At 45.3% G+C, this 17,609-nt stretch overlaps 1 protein-coding gene across 13 annotated transcripts in view; it reads right to left on the minus strand.

Moving 5' to 3' along the window:
* CELSR1 (cadherin EGF LAG seven-pass G-type receptor 1) overlaps positions 1-17,609 on the minus strand; it is a 159,026-nt gene that overhangs the window by 53,505 nt on the left and 87,912 nt on the right. For all 13 annotated transcript variants that reach the window (XM_072032884.1, XM_072032858.1, XM_072032841.1 and 10 more), the window contains exons 4-5: positions 14,172-14,287; positions 11,272-11,360 (exon numbers count right to left, since the gene is read on the minus strand). In XM_072032884.1, the coding sequence (XP_071888985.1) occupies positions 11,272-11,360; positions 14,172-14,287 (205 nt within the window). The remainder of the gene's footprint in view (positions 1-11,271; positions 11,361-14,171; positions 14,288-17,609) is intronic.

The following is a 17,609-nucleotide window of genomic DNA, read 5'->3' on the forward strand; positions in this document are numbered from 1 at the left end:
TTTACTCCACGGTGTAACCTTCACAAAGAGCATACAGCTCCTGCCAAAGGCACGCTTTTGGATTTGACTCTTTTTGGCCATGTCAGCTATAGTGCTGACGGGAAGAAGGAGACTTCCCTGCCTGAAAGGGAAATTTTATTCCCCTATTTGTATTATTAGATGCTCCTCAGCTCTTTGATGCTGAATCAGCAAGGCAGCAAGAAGGACCTGTTTTGGCTGCCAGGAGACCTTGCCCACCCCTCCGACAACATCCAGCTTGCTGCGTGGAGGACACCAACCACCCTGTTGCTCTGCTGCAGGACCCCTTGTCTGCCTTCCATGGCCCTTTCCTCCTCCCTGGGCTGCCCCTGTGGCTGTGCTCCTTCTCTCTGCCCCCACCTGCTCTCTGAACCCTTTTTCTGCCTTTTTTTGCTTCCTCCCTCCCTTCCACATGCTACTCTTTTGCATGCTCTCCTCTCCCACTTCAGCAAACCCTTCCTCATTCCCCACTTGTCCCTATGCCAGAACACTACTCCCAAACATTTTTGGCTTTATATAGATGCAGCATTTTTTATACCTTAATTTTGCATCCAGGACACAAATGTTATTGCTCTCAGAGTGCAGGAAACACCTAGAAATAATAGCACGACATACCAGCCAACTCCTTCCCCTTAGCCTAGTCCCTGAGGACACCTTGCAAGCATGCTGAAGCTCGGTGTGAGTGACGGGGACACAGCTGGGTCCATCCCACGGATCCCACACTGCTGCATGGGCTGCCCCCAGCTCTTGGCGTGGGTCTCCCAGACCCCTGAATGCCCAGGTAATTGCAAAGCCCTGCTTCCCCTCCCTCCACAGACAGAAGCAAAATACCTGAAAAGTTCCCCATGAATCAGCGAGTTACTGTAGATTTAGTGCGTGATTAAAGGGAGATAGCAGTGCACTTCAAAGCCCTTGCACCAAATTCCTGAGGTGCCATTTCAATGACTCTGCTAGAACCAGCGTGCCATGCTAAATCGGCGATTCACCCCCTCCAAAACAGAAGAGAGGGTGAAAACACTCCTTTGCCACAATAAAAGGCACGGGGCATTTTCTGAAAGAACTACATACTTGCTCTGAAATGGAAGAGCACAAAACGGTGTTTGGGGATGGGAAATGGTTGTAAATGCAGGTGCAACTCTACTGTCAGGAGTGCAAACCTGTCAAACCTGAAGGAAATGATGCAGTGCCACAGAGCCAGTGAAACCAGAACCAAGTGCCCCCACCGCTGGATGGCACTTGGTACCCCTGCCACACGTCCCCTGTCCCCGAAGCTGGCTTTGCAGGAGAGTTCAGCTCGCCAGCCTGCACAGCAAGCTTTCCAGCACACTCTTCAAGGCCTGATGATTAAAGACCCTTCAGACTGTGCCACCCTCCCACCTCCTCAGCTTTCGGAGGAGCTGAAAATCACCGTTTGGGGAGGTGCCCCTGAACCTCTGAGTTGTGTGGTGTGGAGGTGGCAGGCAGCTCGAGCTAAGCAGGCTGACGGAGGGCTGCCTGCTACCAGCTCCCCCGGGTCCAGAAAGCCCAAAGCCCTGGGTGAAGCCACACAGCCGAGACCCAGCCAGGAGAATGGACCCAGGCCTTGAGCTCTGCTTGGTTGTGGCTTGGAGGCCCGGTCCATGACGCCAACCCTCTGCGTGAAGACCCTGGGGAGCGCTTCTGAAAAAGTCCTTTTTATATGCAAATTGCTGCTAAAACAGGTATTTTCAGGTGTTGTGTGCAAATTCCGCAGCAATAACACTTCAAAAAGCACACAGGGGAGAAAAAGATGGGAAAGCCTTCGGTACTGGCCTGGTGTGCCGCTTCCCTAGCAGTGCAGGGGACTCCTCTGAGCTGTTACAGATAGCTGAGCGATCCGGGGCTGGGGAGCAGGACACGCTCGGCATCTCAATGACCTCCAAGTGACTTTCACTGCTTTACACTTTCATTTCCTGAGACACAGATTTAGAGGCGAGTTATTTGTTATTTTGTGTCAAGACAATGGAATGTCGCTCTGCAGCCAAGCCCCGGTTTCCTTTCTCAGGTATTAATCACTTTTCACTTACCAGAAAAAAAAAATAAAAAAAAATAAAAAATCAACAAAAACAATTACTACTAACCGAAATCTGAACGAATAAATATCCTGTTCTGCAAGGGCAGATGGGATACCCCCTGTTATATCCACCAAAACCTGCAAGGGCTCTGCCGCCACGTCAGAGCAGGACCAAAAAAAAGCAAATATCAGCCAGGCGGCCCTGTGGTGATTTTTAGGAGATGTTGGGTGTGCAGGAAAGGTTGCCACCAGCCAGCCCAAGTCCTGCTGAGGGAGTGTTAGGTGCACGTGGAGGAGCACAAGGCCAGCACAACCCTACAGCGATGTTTCTCCTGCCTTCCCGGTTCTTGCCTTTCCCACCTGCAGCACTGCAGGTGGAGCTCTGGATGGGTTTGCACAGAATTTTATGGATGAAAGGGACTAATTTGATTAGCTTCTCATGCTTTTGGCTTCTACAACCACAGAACCGGTGAGTCCTGCCTCAACAACGTGGCTTCACCTGAGCTAAAATGTTCACCGAGAAAGGGAAATGCTGACTCCATTTAATGACTTCAAAGGCTGGTAAAACTGCCAGAACTTGGACAGATAACCCTGTGGATTATATTCCTTCATCGTTAAAGACACTGTGTGTTATTTCTGATCAGAATTTGTCAAAGGCTTTAGTTTCTCTACATCAAATCTATGATCTCATCCAGACTAGGACTTCCGTCGATGATCCTCAGGATTTGGGTGGGAATTGATGAGTTGGGCCTCAGCAAGGTTGGGAGGCTTGAAATCTTCAGCCAGAACGCCAGGAAATGACTCAGAAACCGAACTATTTCTGCAGAGAATACCTTTTCACATGGCAATTTAAAAGTTGGGTTTTGAGCACGTAGGAAATGACATGTTTTGCATTCAGACATTGGGAACATTTTATGTGTTTGACTGGAACAGCATTTTGAACTTTAAATGTAAAATCTTGGCATGCACTCAGCAACGGGAAATCTAATTTCTTTCCCTTCCTCTAGATGCTTGTAGTTTTAATTGCTACAATTTTATTATTTTTTTTAAACAGCCATGCCCACTAGCATCAAAATACATAATGGTGCAAAGATAAATGCAAGATAAATAACACAAGTGCATAGAGGCAGATTCCTCTCATTAACAGGCCATACCCCATATCATGCAGGTGCCTCCAGCACTAGGTACTGTCATGCTTCATAAGCATACAACTCTGTCCACCAAAAGGCACAAAAATCCACTGATGCAGTAACTTTGATTCTTTTAAAAAAGTTGTAAAAATATTATCATGATGAGATCTGACTACAATATTGGTAAATCTGTGAAAATTTCTTTACCTCTTAAGTTGGAAAGTGAATTAAACACGCATGCCCCTCAGTACACTGTTAAAAATTCTGGCCCTGGACAGCAAAACAAGTGATTTTTTCAGTGGAATTGCTTTTATTCCTTGTATAACAGAAGAAACTCCTTTCTCTTTGAAAAGGAGGCCCCATCCTTTTCCAGGTAACCACAGACAAATCCTTTCCAAGACCAGAGGTAACAACTCGGCTACAGTCCCATTCCCAGTGCCCTACAAACTGTCCCGTGCCTAAGCTATGCAAGAACTTCCGACCCCATGAAAACTCTGGAGAAGGAAGGCATCCAGCACAAAGCGATGATCTCTTAGTTTCTTAGAGATGTTATAGGTTTAGGTTTAGAAATGCAGATTTGAAAAAAAAAAACCCTTCTGGAAAAAAAATGCCCAGAGAAGTGGTTTGTCCCTAGCTGAATGACTTTTCTAGTGTTCAGAGCACCCCTCCCCGTCCCCACCCCCCAGTATTTGCTTAAAGCTGCGATTAATGCTCTGCATTTTTCTCCTCCAGGCAATGCCAAGAACTGTGAGGGCAGGGCCGAGCTGACCACGGCTGCTGCAGGCACAACGAGTCACTCTGAGCCAGCAGAAGTCAAACTCTGGCAGGGCCCACATCTGATCAACAGTGGCATTATCATAACCTTCAACAACCGCTTTGTTTATTTAGAAAATCTCTCTCAATCCTTCAACAAATTAGTTTGGAAGCCACCGGGAGGATTAACTTCAGAAATTCTCCCTCAGATCGCAATTATGTCTGCTCAGATGTCACGAGTGATAGACATTTACATAAGCCGTATCCAATCTTTATTGCAAATTACATTTCCAATCATTTGACTTGTGTTGGGATCTGTCTCTTCCAAGAGAGCTCCAAAAAAATGACAGAGGGAAGGGAGGGGAAGCCTCAGCAGGTGCTCCCCAGCACAAGCTGTAATACCCAATACCTACCGAAGAACTTCCTTCTCAGGTGCTTCTTCTGACTGTTCAAATGATACTGGATGGCATCCTGGAATCTTTTGGGGCAAAATCTTTCACCCAGGGTCCAATGACTAAACGTTATGCCGAGCTGGTGGCAGCTCTGTGGCTTTTGTCCAAGGAGCTGGTAATCTCTATTCAGCTGCAGGCATGTGCCTGCCTCGTAAATCACCGGGGCTGCTGGCAGCCTCGCTGGCTGGCGGAGAAACCAAGGGCTGGGCAAGCAACGCCTTTGAGCCCAACAGGGACTGGGGACAGGCAGTGGTGGGGACACGAGGAAGGCTGTGCTGAGCCCCTGTGCCATCCCTAGCCCATGGCAGGGGGTTGGCACTAGGTGATCTTTGAGGTCCCTTCCAACCCGAGCTGTTCTGCAACTCTAATTCAGCCTGTGTTGAAGAAATGGAGTAGAAGTGGAGCCTTGCCCAAACACTGCTGCTAGCCCTGCTGCACAGAGCTCCCCTGCAACTTTCTTCTTTAACCCCAACTCATTCTCTAAAGAATCAAATGAAGCCCTGACCTGGCTTGTGGCTGCCTTTTTCTTCCTGCTTTTACCTTCTTGCCCCCATTCTTCTACTTCATCCTGAGTCCCAAGCAAATGCAGACAGGATTTGTTCCTCTGCCCAGAGGTCCACCACCTCCACCACTGATGCTGACGCTCCGTGGTGCATGCAACTTTTGGATGCAGACCCCAGATCACTCATTCTGCTGATGCTGTGCCGCAGCCGTACAGGCACAGTTAAATCACCACTCGGGATCAGCCAGGCCGTCCAAGCATGACAAGAGAGCTGCAACATGCACCCAAGGTGCGGAAAATCAATTACAGCATGGGTCTTGGCACTGCAGCGGAGGGGATTTTGGCACCAGGAACCAGCCTTCAGTTAAGGGATAGGTGCAAGCTCTCCAGGAAGGAAAGGCACTGGCAAATTCTAGCCCTGGAGTGGGCTGAGAGCTAAATCTCTGCAGCATGAGCTCAGTCATCGGCAGCGCTCAAGCTCCAGCTTGCCCCAGCTGAAGGCCAGCTAACTCCATCGCTCACCACAGGCAGGAGGTTTTTGAAAGCATGTGCAGCTCTGATTTAGAGCAGCTCACGCACTGCGCTTTGAATTCACAGCACGCTGAAGAGCAGCCCGGAGCAGCTCTCCTTTCTTTCAAGTTTATCTCCAGCTGAAGAATTTGCCTGTTTTCTCCGCAGGCTGTCTCCAGGCGAGGCGCAGGTCTGGGCTCTGCCGGCTGGGAGCACACAGCGGTGGAAAGCAGCAGGTCCCTGCTACCTGTAACCGCTGCGAAAGGGGGGCTGCTCCCCAGGCAGTCAAGGATCTGAATTAACAACCTCAGCGCTCCCCAGCAGCCTCAGGGAATGCAAGGAAGGAGTTAAAAAAAGGCACCTTGCTATCTGTTGGCACAGGTGAGAAGAAACCTTGGTCCAGTTATGTAAAAAACATGATGTTTGTCCCCAGTATCTCCTTGCAAAGAGGTGGAGGTTTGAGTGACCAGGACTCCAAAATGCCTGGCATTCATTGTGTTTGACCTCTGGGCTGTGGAGGAGCATCTCACACACGCTGCCCCATCTCAGTCCCATATCTCAGTGTTTCTTCCGTGAGTCACTCCGTGAGTCATCTAGGGATTTGTTATCCCCTCCTCCACAACTGCTACTGCACATCGGCCACCCTGTGATAGCTTGTTTCTCTCTGCCCTGCTCAGGTTTTCCGTAATTTAGGTAAAATTTTCCTGTGCTCCTTTAAACAGGAGCAGAAGGAGCTTCTGCCTACAGAAGAGTAACGTCCTTAAGCGACTTTGATGTCATGTATATGTAAGTAATATATGAGATACACAGTACATAAATATACATGTACATGCCCTCTATAATTAAAGGAACATGTCCATACGTAAAACATTTTTATCTTGTGCCAAATGATGAATTCTACCCTGAGGTGATGAGTCAGGTAAAACATTAACATAAATTTGATGGAGTATCTTCAATTCTGAACAAAAATGCGTTTCTATCAGAAGTTTGGGAGAACAGCTTGAAGTTTTCGCTTAATTAAAACATCACCCAGTACCCAGGCTGAAGAGAACCCCCCAGACCGGGCACATCCTACATTGATACGTGTGCCTGGTGCTGTATGTGCAGTGAACAGCAGCTCCTTGCTGTGATATTACTGATACTGAGCATCGCTACCATCAAACGTCCCGGTGGTTTTGGTCATATTCCAAACTGACAAATGCCAGCATCATCAAACCTATTGACTGTCGTTCACCCCAATAGGCTCAGGAGAGCCACAGGACTGAATAAAGATCAAACTCTCTCTCTTTTTCTCTCTGATGTGCTCTCCGCTGATAGGAATCAGGCCACCAAGGCAAAGAGAGCAGCTCGTTTCACTGCTGCCCCTTACACCAGTTGTCCTGTGAGCAAGCAGCAAGTTACTTCTATTTCTCATCAATGTTTTGTTTGTCAGGTTCATAATCTTCCCCTTTCTCCCACCTTTCCTTCCAAACTAACAACAATATCCCATTTCTTCTTATTTTCTTGTAGATATGTCTACCTCTCAAGAAAGCAGGTCGTGCAGGTCACCCTTAATTCCATGCCACCCGTTGATTTTACTGGCTGCAGGATCAGGATCCCAGAAGTTAACGTGTTTTAGCTAACAGACGTGGTGAATGGCTGTCCTCCCTGCCTTCCCCCCAGCTGTCAGCAAACAGCTATAATTGCAGAAACCACCACTAACAGGTAAACTGATACCTTGCTACTGGGGAGCTGACAAGACTTTTAATATAGAACTGAAACTAGAGAACAGTTATAAAACACTCCTGTTGCTCTTATAGCTACTAATTCTTTCCCCTTGGTGTTTTGCCTCCCAGAAACCCAATACAGAGCCAACACTTACTTAGTGAGACATCTATTTGACTCCCTTAGGCATTTCCTCCGAAACCAAGTGTGGCAACGGGAAGCATCCATTTCCATCAGTGTACGCTGAATGAAACAACGCTGCTTCCCTTCTTCTTCTGATATAGCCTGGTTTGTTCCTGCAGTGCCTCACAGTGCCTGCACGTGCTTGTATTTTGGAGAAAGCACCAAGTACTTGGTCTGGTACAGAACTGCTTTGCTGCTTCTCCACAAACATGGCTGTGAGGGGATGGGGTTGGATGAGGAATTACAGTGGGCATTGCCTACTGGTCAGAGACCAAAGAATCATAGATTGGCTTGGGTTGAAAAAACATCATCTAATTCAACCCCACCACCACAGGCAGGGATGCCACCTGCTAGATTAGATTAGATTAGCCCCATCCAGTCTGACCTTGAGCACCTCCAGGGATGGGGCATCCACGGCTTCTCTGGGCAGCCTCTGCTAGGGCCTCGCCACCCTCACAGTGAAGAATATCCTCCTAACCCCTAATATAAATCTCCCCTCTTTTAGTTTAAGACCATCCCCCTTGTCCTATCATTATTTACCTGAGTAAAAAGTCCTTCTCCATCTTTTTCATAAGACCCCTTTAAGTATTGAAAGGCCATAAGGAGGTCTCCCTGGAGCCTTCTCTTCTTCAGGCTGAACATCCCCAGCTCTCTCAGCCTTTCATAGGAGAGATCAGACCCCTGATTATCTTCATGTCCCTCCTCTGGACCACCCTAACAGCCCCACATCCTTCTTGTGCTGGGGCCCCAGACCTGGATGCAGGGCTCCAGGTGGGGCCTCACAAGGGCAGGATAGAAGGGGACACTCACCTCCCTCACCCTGATGGTCACACATCTTTTAATGCAGCCCAGGACGCAGTTGGCCTTCTGGACTGCAGGCACACACTGCTGGCTCATGTCAAGTCTTTCGACCACCAGAGCCCCCAGGTCCTTCTCTGCAGGGCTGCTCTGTGGAGCAATGCCCGTGACCGGCTGCAGTGGGCCTACCTCTTTTTTTTCTGACTTGCACTCTGTGTTCAAAAGGGCATCTAGCCACAAGAGAGACTTGCTGCAAGAATAACATTTATTTGTGTGAAGAAGGGCAGGCACAGACTGTCAGTGACAGGTCTGAGAGGGGTCTTGACTGACCTTTTCTTACTGAGTCCAAAACATTTGTCCCTCAGGGGTAGGAGACCCATACAATGAGGAGTTAATTATAAAACAACATTTTTTAGAGAGCTCTTAAGGTATCTTTAATTTTACCAAGCACACTTCTGATTTGAGCAGAAAAAATAATCTGCAGCAGTCACTTCTACACTTACTCCATGTTTAATTATCTTCATTACCGAGCTGACCCTGCAGCAAGGCACCAGCTCCAGGGTGGCAGCATCACATTGCAGGACCGCGGGCTGTGCTAAGGAAATAGCTGCTGCAGAGGTTTCCTGCCAGGGTCACCCCCCGCATCCAAGTCACCCCCCTCCTGGAATCCAAATTTCAGTGACACTCAGCAAAATATCATCCACAGAGCTGCAGATGCCAAAAACCATTCAAACTTTGCTCGTATCCAGCCACAACCAACTCAGGTTTCAAGCACAGCTTTCAGAGCTGTGAAAACTCATCGACAAAAATTTGCTTTGGACTGAAGTGATCCATATTATGTGTCAAAGCCTGTTAGCCCCTCTCCTCAAAAACTTCAGATGAAAAATTAAGCTCAGCTGTGAAGAAACCTAATACTGCTTCTGAGAAGTGCAGCAGTATCCGAAAGCTCAGCAAAAGACTGGGCACCTTTTTTTTATATTACATGTATAAATGCAGAAAGACGGAAATAACCTGAACAGTTTCTAGCTTTAAAGAAGTTTAACAGGAAAAAGGAACTGAGGTAGAAGGATGAAGCTAAGAGCACCACTGCTCGGGGAGGCTATGCTGTGCCTCAGCAGGGGAAAGGGGCAGAAGCAATGATGGAACGAGGACCTGCCACTGTGCAGCAGGATTTTGGGAACAGTGGAAGGATGCATCACCTCCAAAACAATAAGAGAGCAGGACATGGTACAACCCGTGTCCTGCCCCTGCCAGCCTGCAAGCTGTGTGTAATTTAAGCCAAGTCATGAGTTTTGGGCCCTCTGTTACTCAAACATGTCTTAGCTACATCAAGTTTAGACGCAGCATCCCATTTACCTTGGCACAACACAACCCCCTAAATTATCTCTGCCTTCAGCCTCCTCGCAGGAATTTTTATTCCAAGTTGGTTAAAACACGAAGTAGCCAGGGAACTGCTCTGCAAACAACTAGCAGCTGGCACCAAGGACACCAAGCCCCACAGGGCTGCCCCCGCTGCATCTTTCACCACTGCTATGGAAAGGTGGTGAGACCAGTGGTGGTTCTCCCCCTGCTCTCCCTTTCTCCCCTGAATTTCCCCTTGTGCAGTGAGGACTGACTCATTCTCCTTGAAAGAAGTGGGGCTGAGGAAGAAAATGATGACAGGGCGTCCGTGTTAACGCCAGGAAAACACCATTCCCTGCACCGCCAGCACAGCTCACCTACCAGTCAGGCTGAAAATGAGGCAGGGGGTTATTTTTAACGCCCGTGTCAGTTCTCTTTGCCTTTTAAAGAGTGTCCCAGGCCCCTTATCTGCTTGACAGCGTGCCAGCAAGCTGCTCCAGTGGCCGTGCTGCAGCCTTCACCTCCTTGCCCCCCGGGGAGCCCAAGAGCTGGAGCATCTCTCCACCAACTCTGCAAGTGCTGTTTGCTCTTCATTAAGGAAAATGCAGGGAATGGGAACGCATTTTGCACTCTGTAAGAAAGGCCTCGTGGTGTCCACAGATGTAAGGATAGTGACACATCAAGCTTCACTTCTATTTCCCTGTGCTCCAGACAGTAGAGAGCTAAAGTATATTGGTTTTAAGAAAAAAAAAAAATATATATTTCCTCAGTAAAATATCCTTCAGCTAGGAGACCCTTTGGACCAGGAGTCCAAATAAAACTGTAATCCTCGCATTCAATCTGCCGTACAAACTGTGATGAAAGGATGCAGCAGTGGGAAATCAAGAACTTGCTGATCATATTAATCCTTCAGCTTCCATTCAGCTTCCCACATTAGTATCCTGTTTCCTTTTTAACAGCCAACAATACTCCTCTATTTCCTCTATGTAATCCCTCATAGTGCTATCACAGCAGACTTAAAAGCAGCGCTCCTTGGGAACTAAACAAATTCTCTAATTTTTGCTATAGATGACAAGCTCTGACATCTCTCTGCACACAGTGACACTGCACACCCTAAAAGCCTGCACTTTGCTCTCCCTGAAGCAGCTGCTTTGCACAAATCCCCATCCAGTCAAACCAAACCTATGTATGACAGCAGATGTGTGACCGGGTCCTCTGGGGACTGTACCTCTGAGTGCCCTGATGGCATGGAGCAATGCTTGCTGCTTTTCTCTTGTACATCCTCTCATAGAGCAGACAAAAACGATGTAGTAAAATAGCTCCTGATTACTGAAAAGTGTCAAACATTTCACAACCAAATTTTTCAAACCACAGAAGCTGGCACTAACTAAATGGGTTATTTTATGCAAGAAAAGAGAGTTATATGGAGCAATTTTGTTTTGCCTCAGAAAATTCTGTGTCAGTGGCTTGTAGTTACTGTGCTGAAGGCTCCTGCACTGTACAATTCTTCAGAAACATCCAAATCAGTGCATCAGTCATTTTAGATACATTGACACTTGAAAGGGTTTGAAGAACTGAAAACTAGAAGAGTTGCAGGTACCTGGAGGCATCCCTGGTGGTATTTCTGGGGAGGACACACTAGGTCAGATTTTGCCTTCTTGAGACAATGCTCAAAAGCCCTCAAATGGATTTTTTGATCCAGGCAAGGTGAGTGAGACCAGCACTATTTTTGCAGAGCTGGTTAAATAAATAAAACTTGGGTCAACTGTATACATCAGAAGAGCTCAATGACCCGTGCCTCTATTACTTTACAAATCATAAGAGCATCGCTGACGTAATTTCTCTTACCTTGTTGTAGTACTGCACCTGGACCGAGTGCCACTGCCCGTCACTGACCCCTCCAGGAACAAACGGTGCCACAGTCGTGGTCGTCTCCCCTGCAAGGGCAGGCAGAAGAAAAAAATCTGTCAGTGCAACTGCAAGCTCCACTTCACCCTAGACTGCAACATGGAGTGACCCACATCAGGCACAGGATGTGGTGGTCTTAACTCATCATGGAGGAATTTGGGTTTTTGTCCTGTGAGGCAGTAAAATCCTCAGTTTCATGGAAATAGTTTGGTGCACAAACACAGAAATAGCTTCTGACCTGTTCTGGTGAATTGTGTTACTTTCTGTTAGGCTTTTTCAGAGTGCTGAAGCATCGGGTAGATACAGCCACTGCTGCAACGTGTCTGTCAAAAGCAGCACGTTGGAGTTTTTTAATATGAAGAGTATCACGCCGGGATATTTGTCAGGGAGGGAAGCCTGCTTCTAGGCAGCGGGGAGGAATTGAAATGCGACTGTGCTCCCTATTAGACAGGTATGTGTATTAAACATGTGGACAGTAACCTTAGGTCTTGGCAAAATTTTACTAGTAGTTTATGAAATTATTGGCGGCTTTTCAGTATTTAAATTAGAAAGCGAGAAAGCGAGTTCTTCACATTGCAATTGTAAAGCAGAAGCCTTTAAATCAGGCCTGAATCAGCACAACCAGCTCAGTAACCAGGCATATCTGTGCCGAGGTAGCAACAAAATAAACATTCGTGTTGAAAGGACATAAAAGGACTGGCATGGAGAGCAGATTGCTAGGCTTTGTCTTTTTTTTTTTTCCTTTCTTTTCTTTTTTTAAAAAACAGTTGGAAAATTCAACACCATAAACCACAGGAAAATAACTCTCTTCCATAAGCCAACATTATTGCTGTGCTTAAAACATACTCTTTATTTACAACTAATGCTTTATCCTGAGTGAAGCATTATTCCTATGTCCTCTGGTTTCCTTTAGCTCTTGTCTTATATAATTCTGTTACTTAAAAACCACAGATTTCAGTTTAACACATTGCTGAGATGGTTTTTTTTTTTATCATTTACTGATAAAAAAAATATGCGGTAAAAAATATTTTTGTTATTCAGTTAGAAAGCTTCCCCAAAAGGAAGCTCCTAGGTCTCCAGTCCTTTTGCTTTGCTTTCTGTGAAAAAGTTGTTGCGACAAGTAGAGCAGTCAGATCGGATGTCCAAAAATTGCATTGTTCGTTAAATGCCACTTAAAACTATAAAACATAAACCATTCCCCTTCCAAAGAAAATACCATTTGTAACGTGCAGGACCAGACCTGCTCTCAGGTGCAGTAGTGCAAATCTAAATTTAGTTTCCTGTATTTTAAAGGAGTTCCTCCACATTTAAATGCATATAAGTGCAAGTAGATTTTTTTTTTCCTCATTCATCCTCAGGGTGCCTGCCTAGTGATTTGGTTCAAGTTTAGACAGGCGGAGCACAGAAAGCAAATCTCTCCACCGGCAGCATGCTACTTCATTACACTAATCCATTCAAAAGCCTACGTTAAAATCTAATTTGTGCATCTTCTGGTTAATAAAGGAGAAATGAAAGCAGAGTATCTTTAACCCAAAGGGCCCAAATATGCACTTAAGCATCACTGGTAAATCAGTGGGGTCACATGGGATTTCCAGTGGGGTTTGATGGCCATGGGCTCTGGTTCTTGGGCTCTACCTCCATGCTTCCTCGACCGTACAAGAACACGTAGAGACAACAGCCCTTCCCAGATATTTGTTTCTGTCCCAGTGGAAAACATCCCCTAAACCTGTGACAACCAGAGGTTGCTTGCCCTAGTGAGATTTATCAAAGCCACCAAAGTCTCCAAACTGAACTCCCAACTGGGCTAATGCAGGAATGCAAGAGGTTTACCAAGAGCATCAGCAATCCTGCTGTAGTCTGGAGGATCATTTCTGGTGGCTTCAATGTGCTTCAGCTGCATGCTTCAGAAACTGACAGCTTCTTGTGCTACCCCTACTGTGGAACATAGTGTTGCTGGTCATGATTTCTTGATGGAACTAGTTTATTGGTTCTGTTTGTTTGTTTTTAAACCCAGAAAACATCCCTCTGTTAAGGCTGGATCAGGAAGAGCTCGTTGTAATTGTGCATTCATCAGGAGAAAGGTTGTCACTGCCAGGACTGATTTTCTGGAGCAAATCTCTCCCCTGGGAGAAGGCCACAGTGACAGTGACATGGTCCGTCATTTATTGGCCTTCCACTCTCCCTGCTCCTAGAAGCACTAAAAGATGCCAAGTTTGTCCTTAAACAGAAAGAAAATGCCAAAGCCTCCAGTCTGTGTCTTCTAGCCCACCCTGGAAATGAGAGGGCAGCTTTGTTCTCATAAATACATTGTGGCTTGCATGAAGGAGAGGTGCTGTCAGAGGGCATCAGCGGATTCCGGCGATGCATTGCTTGTCATGAGGCAATAAAGAACAGCAGGCATTTTTCATTTGTCTGTTAGCTTTTCCTTTGGCTCAAGTGTGTTTTTTAGACAAGTTATGCACCTAGTTTTACTGATAGTGTAGTGTAAAAGCGCATAAACACACAAGATTTATCACAGCATCATAAAATGAAAATTCATTTACACAAACATTGGCTGTCAGACTAGTGCCAATCTTTTATAGTCCTCATAAACTCTGGGTTTTATAACTGATACGTTGACAAGCTCCTGCCTATGACAGCGAGTGTTACCACCACAAACTGCTACAATCTGGATTATTTTGCAATACCCTCCATCAGTTATAAACTGTAAAACGTCAGTCAGTTACTCAATTAATGAGGCAGCAAATAGCTCTATAAAGACATGGAAGCACATTTCCAACCAGACTGAGACAATTGCAGGACCCAAAGTAGAAGTGGGTGACACTGGGGTGACAGCTCACCTGCAGAGAACGTGAGCTGTATCTGCTCCTCGATGATCTCCAGCGCAATGAAGTCGTGCTTCTCATTGAAACGCCCGTTGTAGAGGAGGAGGGCGTTCCTTTCCCTGGTGGCAAACCTGGAACGCAGAGACCAGTAATCAGGTAATGCTCCCAGAAACGCAAGACTTTGACTCCTTCTTTAGACAGAAAATTATACAATTAAGTAAGAGAGAGGTCAAATACTTTATTTCACAATCAACAGAGGCAGCATGATGGAAATTAGGGGAATCTCTGCAGAGATCTGCTGTGGATGCTGGCCCTAACAAAAGGTAAAATGATGCAGAGGCACAACTCAGGGTGAGTATCTGACTCTGCCCAAACAGTAGCAGTTATTGCGCTTTGCAGGGTTGGAAAGCCAGAAAGCATTTTGACATCAAAGGCGGGGTATTTGCTGCCTGCTTACTGTCTACTTGCTGCATGCTACAAGGAGAGTCATAAACTGATCAAAAAGAACTGCTGGGGAGGCAAGGGGAAAAGAAAGATAAGAGGCATTTTAATAATGCCGGGCAGATAATCAGCGTTCCTCAATCGACAGATAAGTCACTTGGAGGGAGGAAAATAAACACTTTAATGAGCCCAGCTCCAATGGGTGTTTTTTTGTTCCTATTTTTCTTGTGTTTCCAATATGGGATGTATCACACCTTTCCTGCGAAAACAGAGGCAAATTCACTTTCAGAAAAGCCTGCTTTTTGGTCAGCACAGAACATTTTTTGACAATTTCTGTGCGTTCTGTGCATTTTATAATTTTGAATTGAATACTGTTGTCTTTGGGGATTTACAGACAGCTCTCATCTATTTACAAGAGCAAAAAAAAATGTGACACTTCACATAAACACTTTCACGAAGATTAATATATAAAGAGAGAAAAACAGGGAAACCATGAGAGTTTCTTGTGTTTCCAAATGGCAGTGTAGTTTGATTTTGGATTTTGAACTTCAGGAAATATGCCTGATTTAAATTAACCCACTTTTCCCACAAATGAATCAACTGCTGAGCACAGCCAGTGAAAACTGCTTTCCGCAGACAGAAGAAATTACTCTTGTGCGTGTCAAGAAATATCTGCTAGCAAGGCTGTCATGCAGTGCAACAAAAACCGCATTCAGAGATTATGAAAAAACATCGAGATCTGGTATTTGAAGTGAATTTTTTCAAGACCAAAGAACATTTTTAAACAAAAATTGATTGTCAGACATATGTATGCAGTGGATCACACAGAGTAGAGATCTGTCAGAACTATGGGCCTGAATTTGAGCTACATGGAAATGGGAATTTTTGGTCTATAAAAATGTATTGCTTGCGAAGGAGGAGAATTAATTGGTCTGGTTCAAAACATGTAAGTCAAATTCTTGAAATTTCCAATAAAGTAAAAATTGAAAAGAATACGCATTATATTCAATCAAAATATTATATTACCATTTTGGCTACTTTTAACCATTTAAAATACATATATTTATTTCTAAATATATTTAACAATATAAAATAATACTTAAAGAAGTAAAACTTAAACTAAATGAATTAAGACAATACAGCTGAAATATTTCAATAGTATCAAAATACTGATTTAGATTTTACTTTTCACAGTCAAGTCTTTCATCCAAAGCAGTAAATCCCTGTAAACATTTCATAAGACTGCATTTTTCAGTGGATATCTGCTTCATCAAAGCTGTTTTGATCAGATCTAACTGGAATATATCTATATGCAAAAGAAATGGGAAATGTATGAGTAATGCTTCCTTAGTGGGCAGAAAGAGTTATTTTAACCAGCAATAACAGGATCTTTACTTCTGTTTGAAAATATTTTGTTGGATATGCTTACAACTCTCTACCATCATTTTAATTTTTAAAAGGCAAAGTATCTTTCTACTTCTATACCTGTTAACTCCGTGTGTATTCAGTTCTACTCTTTGCCACTAGCCCAAGGCACCTTTTGCATCGTGCTATTAACTCAGTGCTGCTGCTTTTGAACTTGCCGAGGTGTCACCAGAAGGGGAATAAAAATATTTTTTTTTAGTAGAAGGGATCTTTTTAAACTCAGGACATAGGAAATGAAAGACAAACTTTCTGGAAGGGTTTTGAATAAACGGTAAGAAAACATTTCCACTGACTGTGTCTCGGAGTGAAGGAGGAGTAGCAACTGCTGGGAGGAGGCAGGGAAGAGGTACAGTGCTGGGAGCAGAAAGACATGCCTGGTCAGTACCCGACATAACCGCATGACACAGCAAACAGGAAAAGTGTTTGGGATAAATGTACATGCGTGTTTTTGCTCTTCTACCCCTTTCATTAGGAATATTGTGGCATTTATCCTGCTAGCAGCACCACATGCTATATAAAATCCACGTGCCCCAAACCATTTTTGCACTGGAGGTGTTCGCTGCTCTGCTAAGCTCGTAACAATTATATGGACTTCAAAGAAAGAGCAACATATATTAGTTATGGTACTGGAGTACACAAACATCTTGCTTTTTGTCAGGAGCAGGTTGTGAGTCCCTGGGGGCTGAAGGAAGCCGGACACCCTGTTATAGTAAGAATACTCCCAAATCACAAAATATGAAATGGCAAATTCTTTGCCTAATCAAACCACTGATTCTTGCTTATCCTCACATAATGTTTTCCACCTGCACTGAAGGATAATAAAAGCCAGAGAAATAACAAGTATGAAAAAGTGAACTGCAGGTATGAAAAGCTAAACATGTCCCCATCCTGGACAGCGTGGGATGAAGCCCTGGATGACCAAGGCTTTTTATAACCACACTGCCTGGACTGTTCAGTGTTTAGCTGGGGACTAAATATGCCATCTTGGTTTAAAGACGGTGAAGAAATCCCAGTGCAAGCACTGCCATGTGAAGGCAGCTCGCCATTTCTCAATAACCCCCACGCAGAGAATTTGAGTCACTTTAACTTGAAGCACCCTACACATCAAAGATCTCTTCCCGAAAGCCTGAAAAATGACACCATGTGGCTGCGGGGACAATCCAAGGGTAGTGCAGGTAATTTATGCTGGCAGCCAGCCTAGACCGCTCCTTTGTTTGCACTTACTGTGGGTCTGACAAGTCCAACGGAGCCTTTTGCTTCTCAGCTTTTCCCGGTGCTTAGATCTAAACCAAACTTCTCAGGCACAATTCGTCCCTGCCTTGGCTTGCATGCAAACCGTGTCTGCACATCCTGATTTAACCAAAATTTCAAGAGTCCATAACATTTCTGGCCAGAAGTTGCCTGTCCCCTGCCAGGTGTAAAACACCAAGCAGCTGCTGGTTGCAGGATGGGACAGGTGCCTGATTTTGCCTGTCCTGAGCACTTTCTCTAGACGGACACACAAACATGTCTGTTGTTCTACCGACCAACAAACCCCTGACCTTGCCCTCCGGGGTGAGGGCTAACACGTTTTGTGCTATTTGCTCA

The sequence above is a fragment of the Anas platyrhynchos genome, chromosome 1 (genome assembly GCF_047663525.1).
Source record: "Anas platyrhynchos isolate ZD024472 breed Pekin duck chromosome 1, IASCAAS_PekinDuck_T2T, whole genome shotgun sequence".
NCBI classification, from domain to species: domain Eukaryota; kingdom Metazoa; phylum Chordata; class Aves; order Anseriformes; family Anatidae; genus Anas; species Anas platyrhynchos.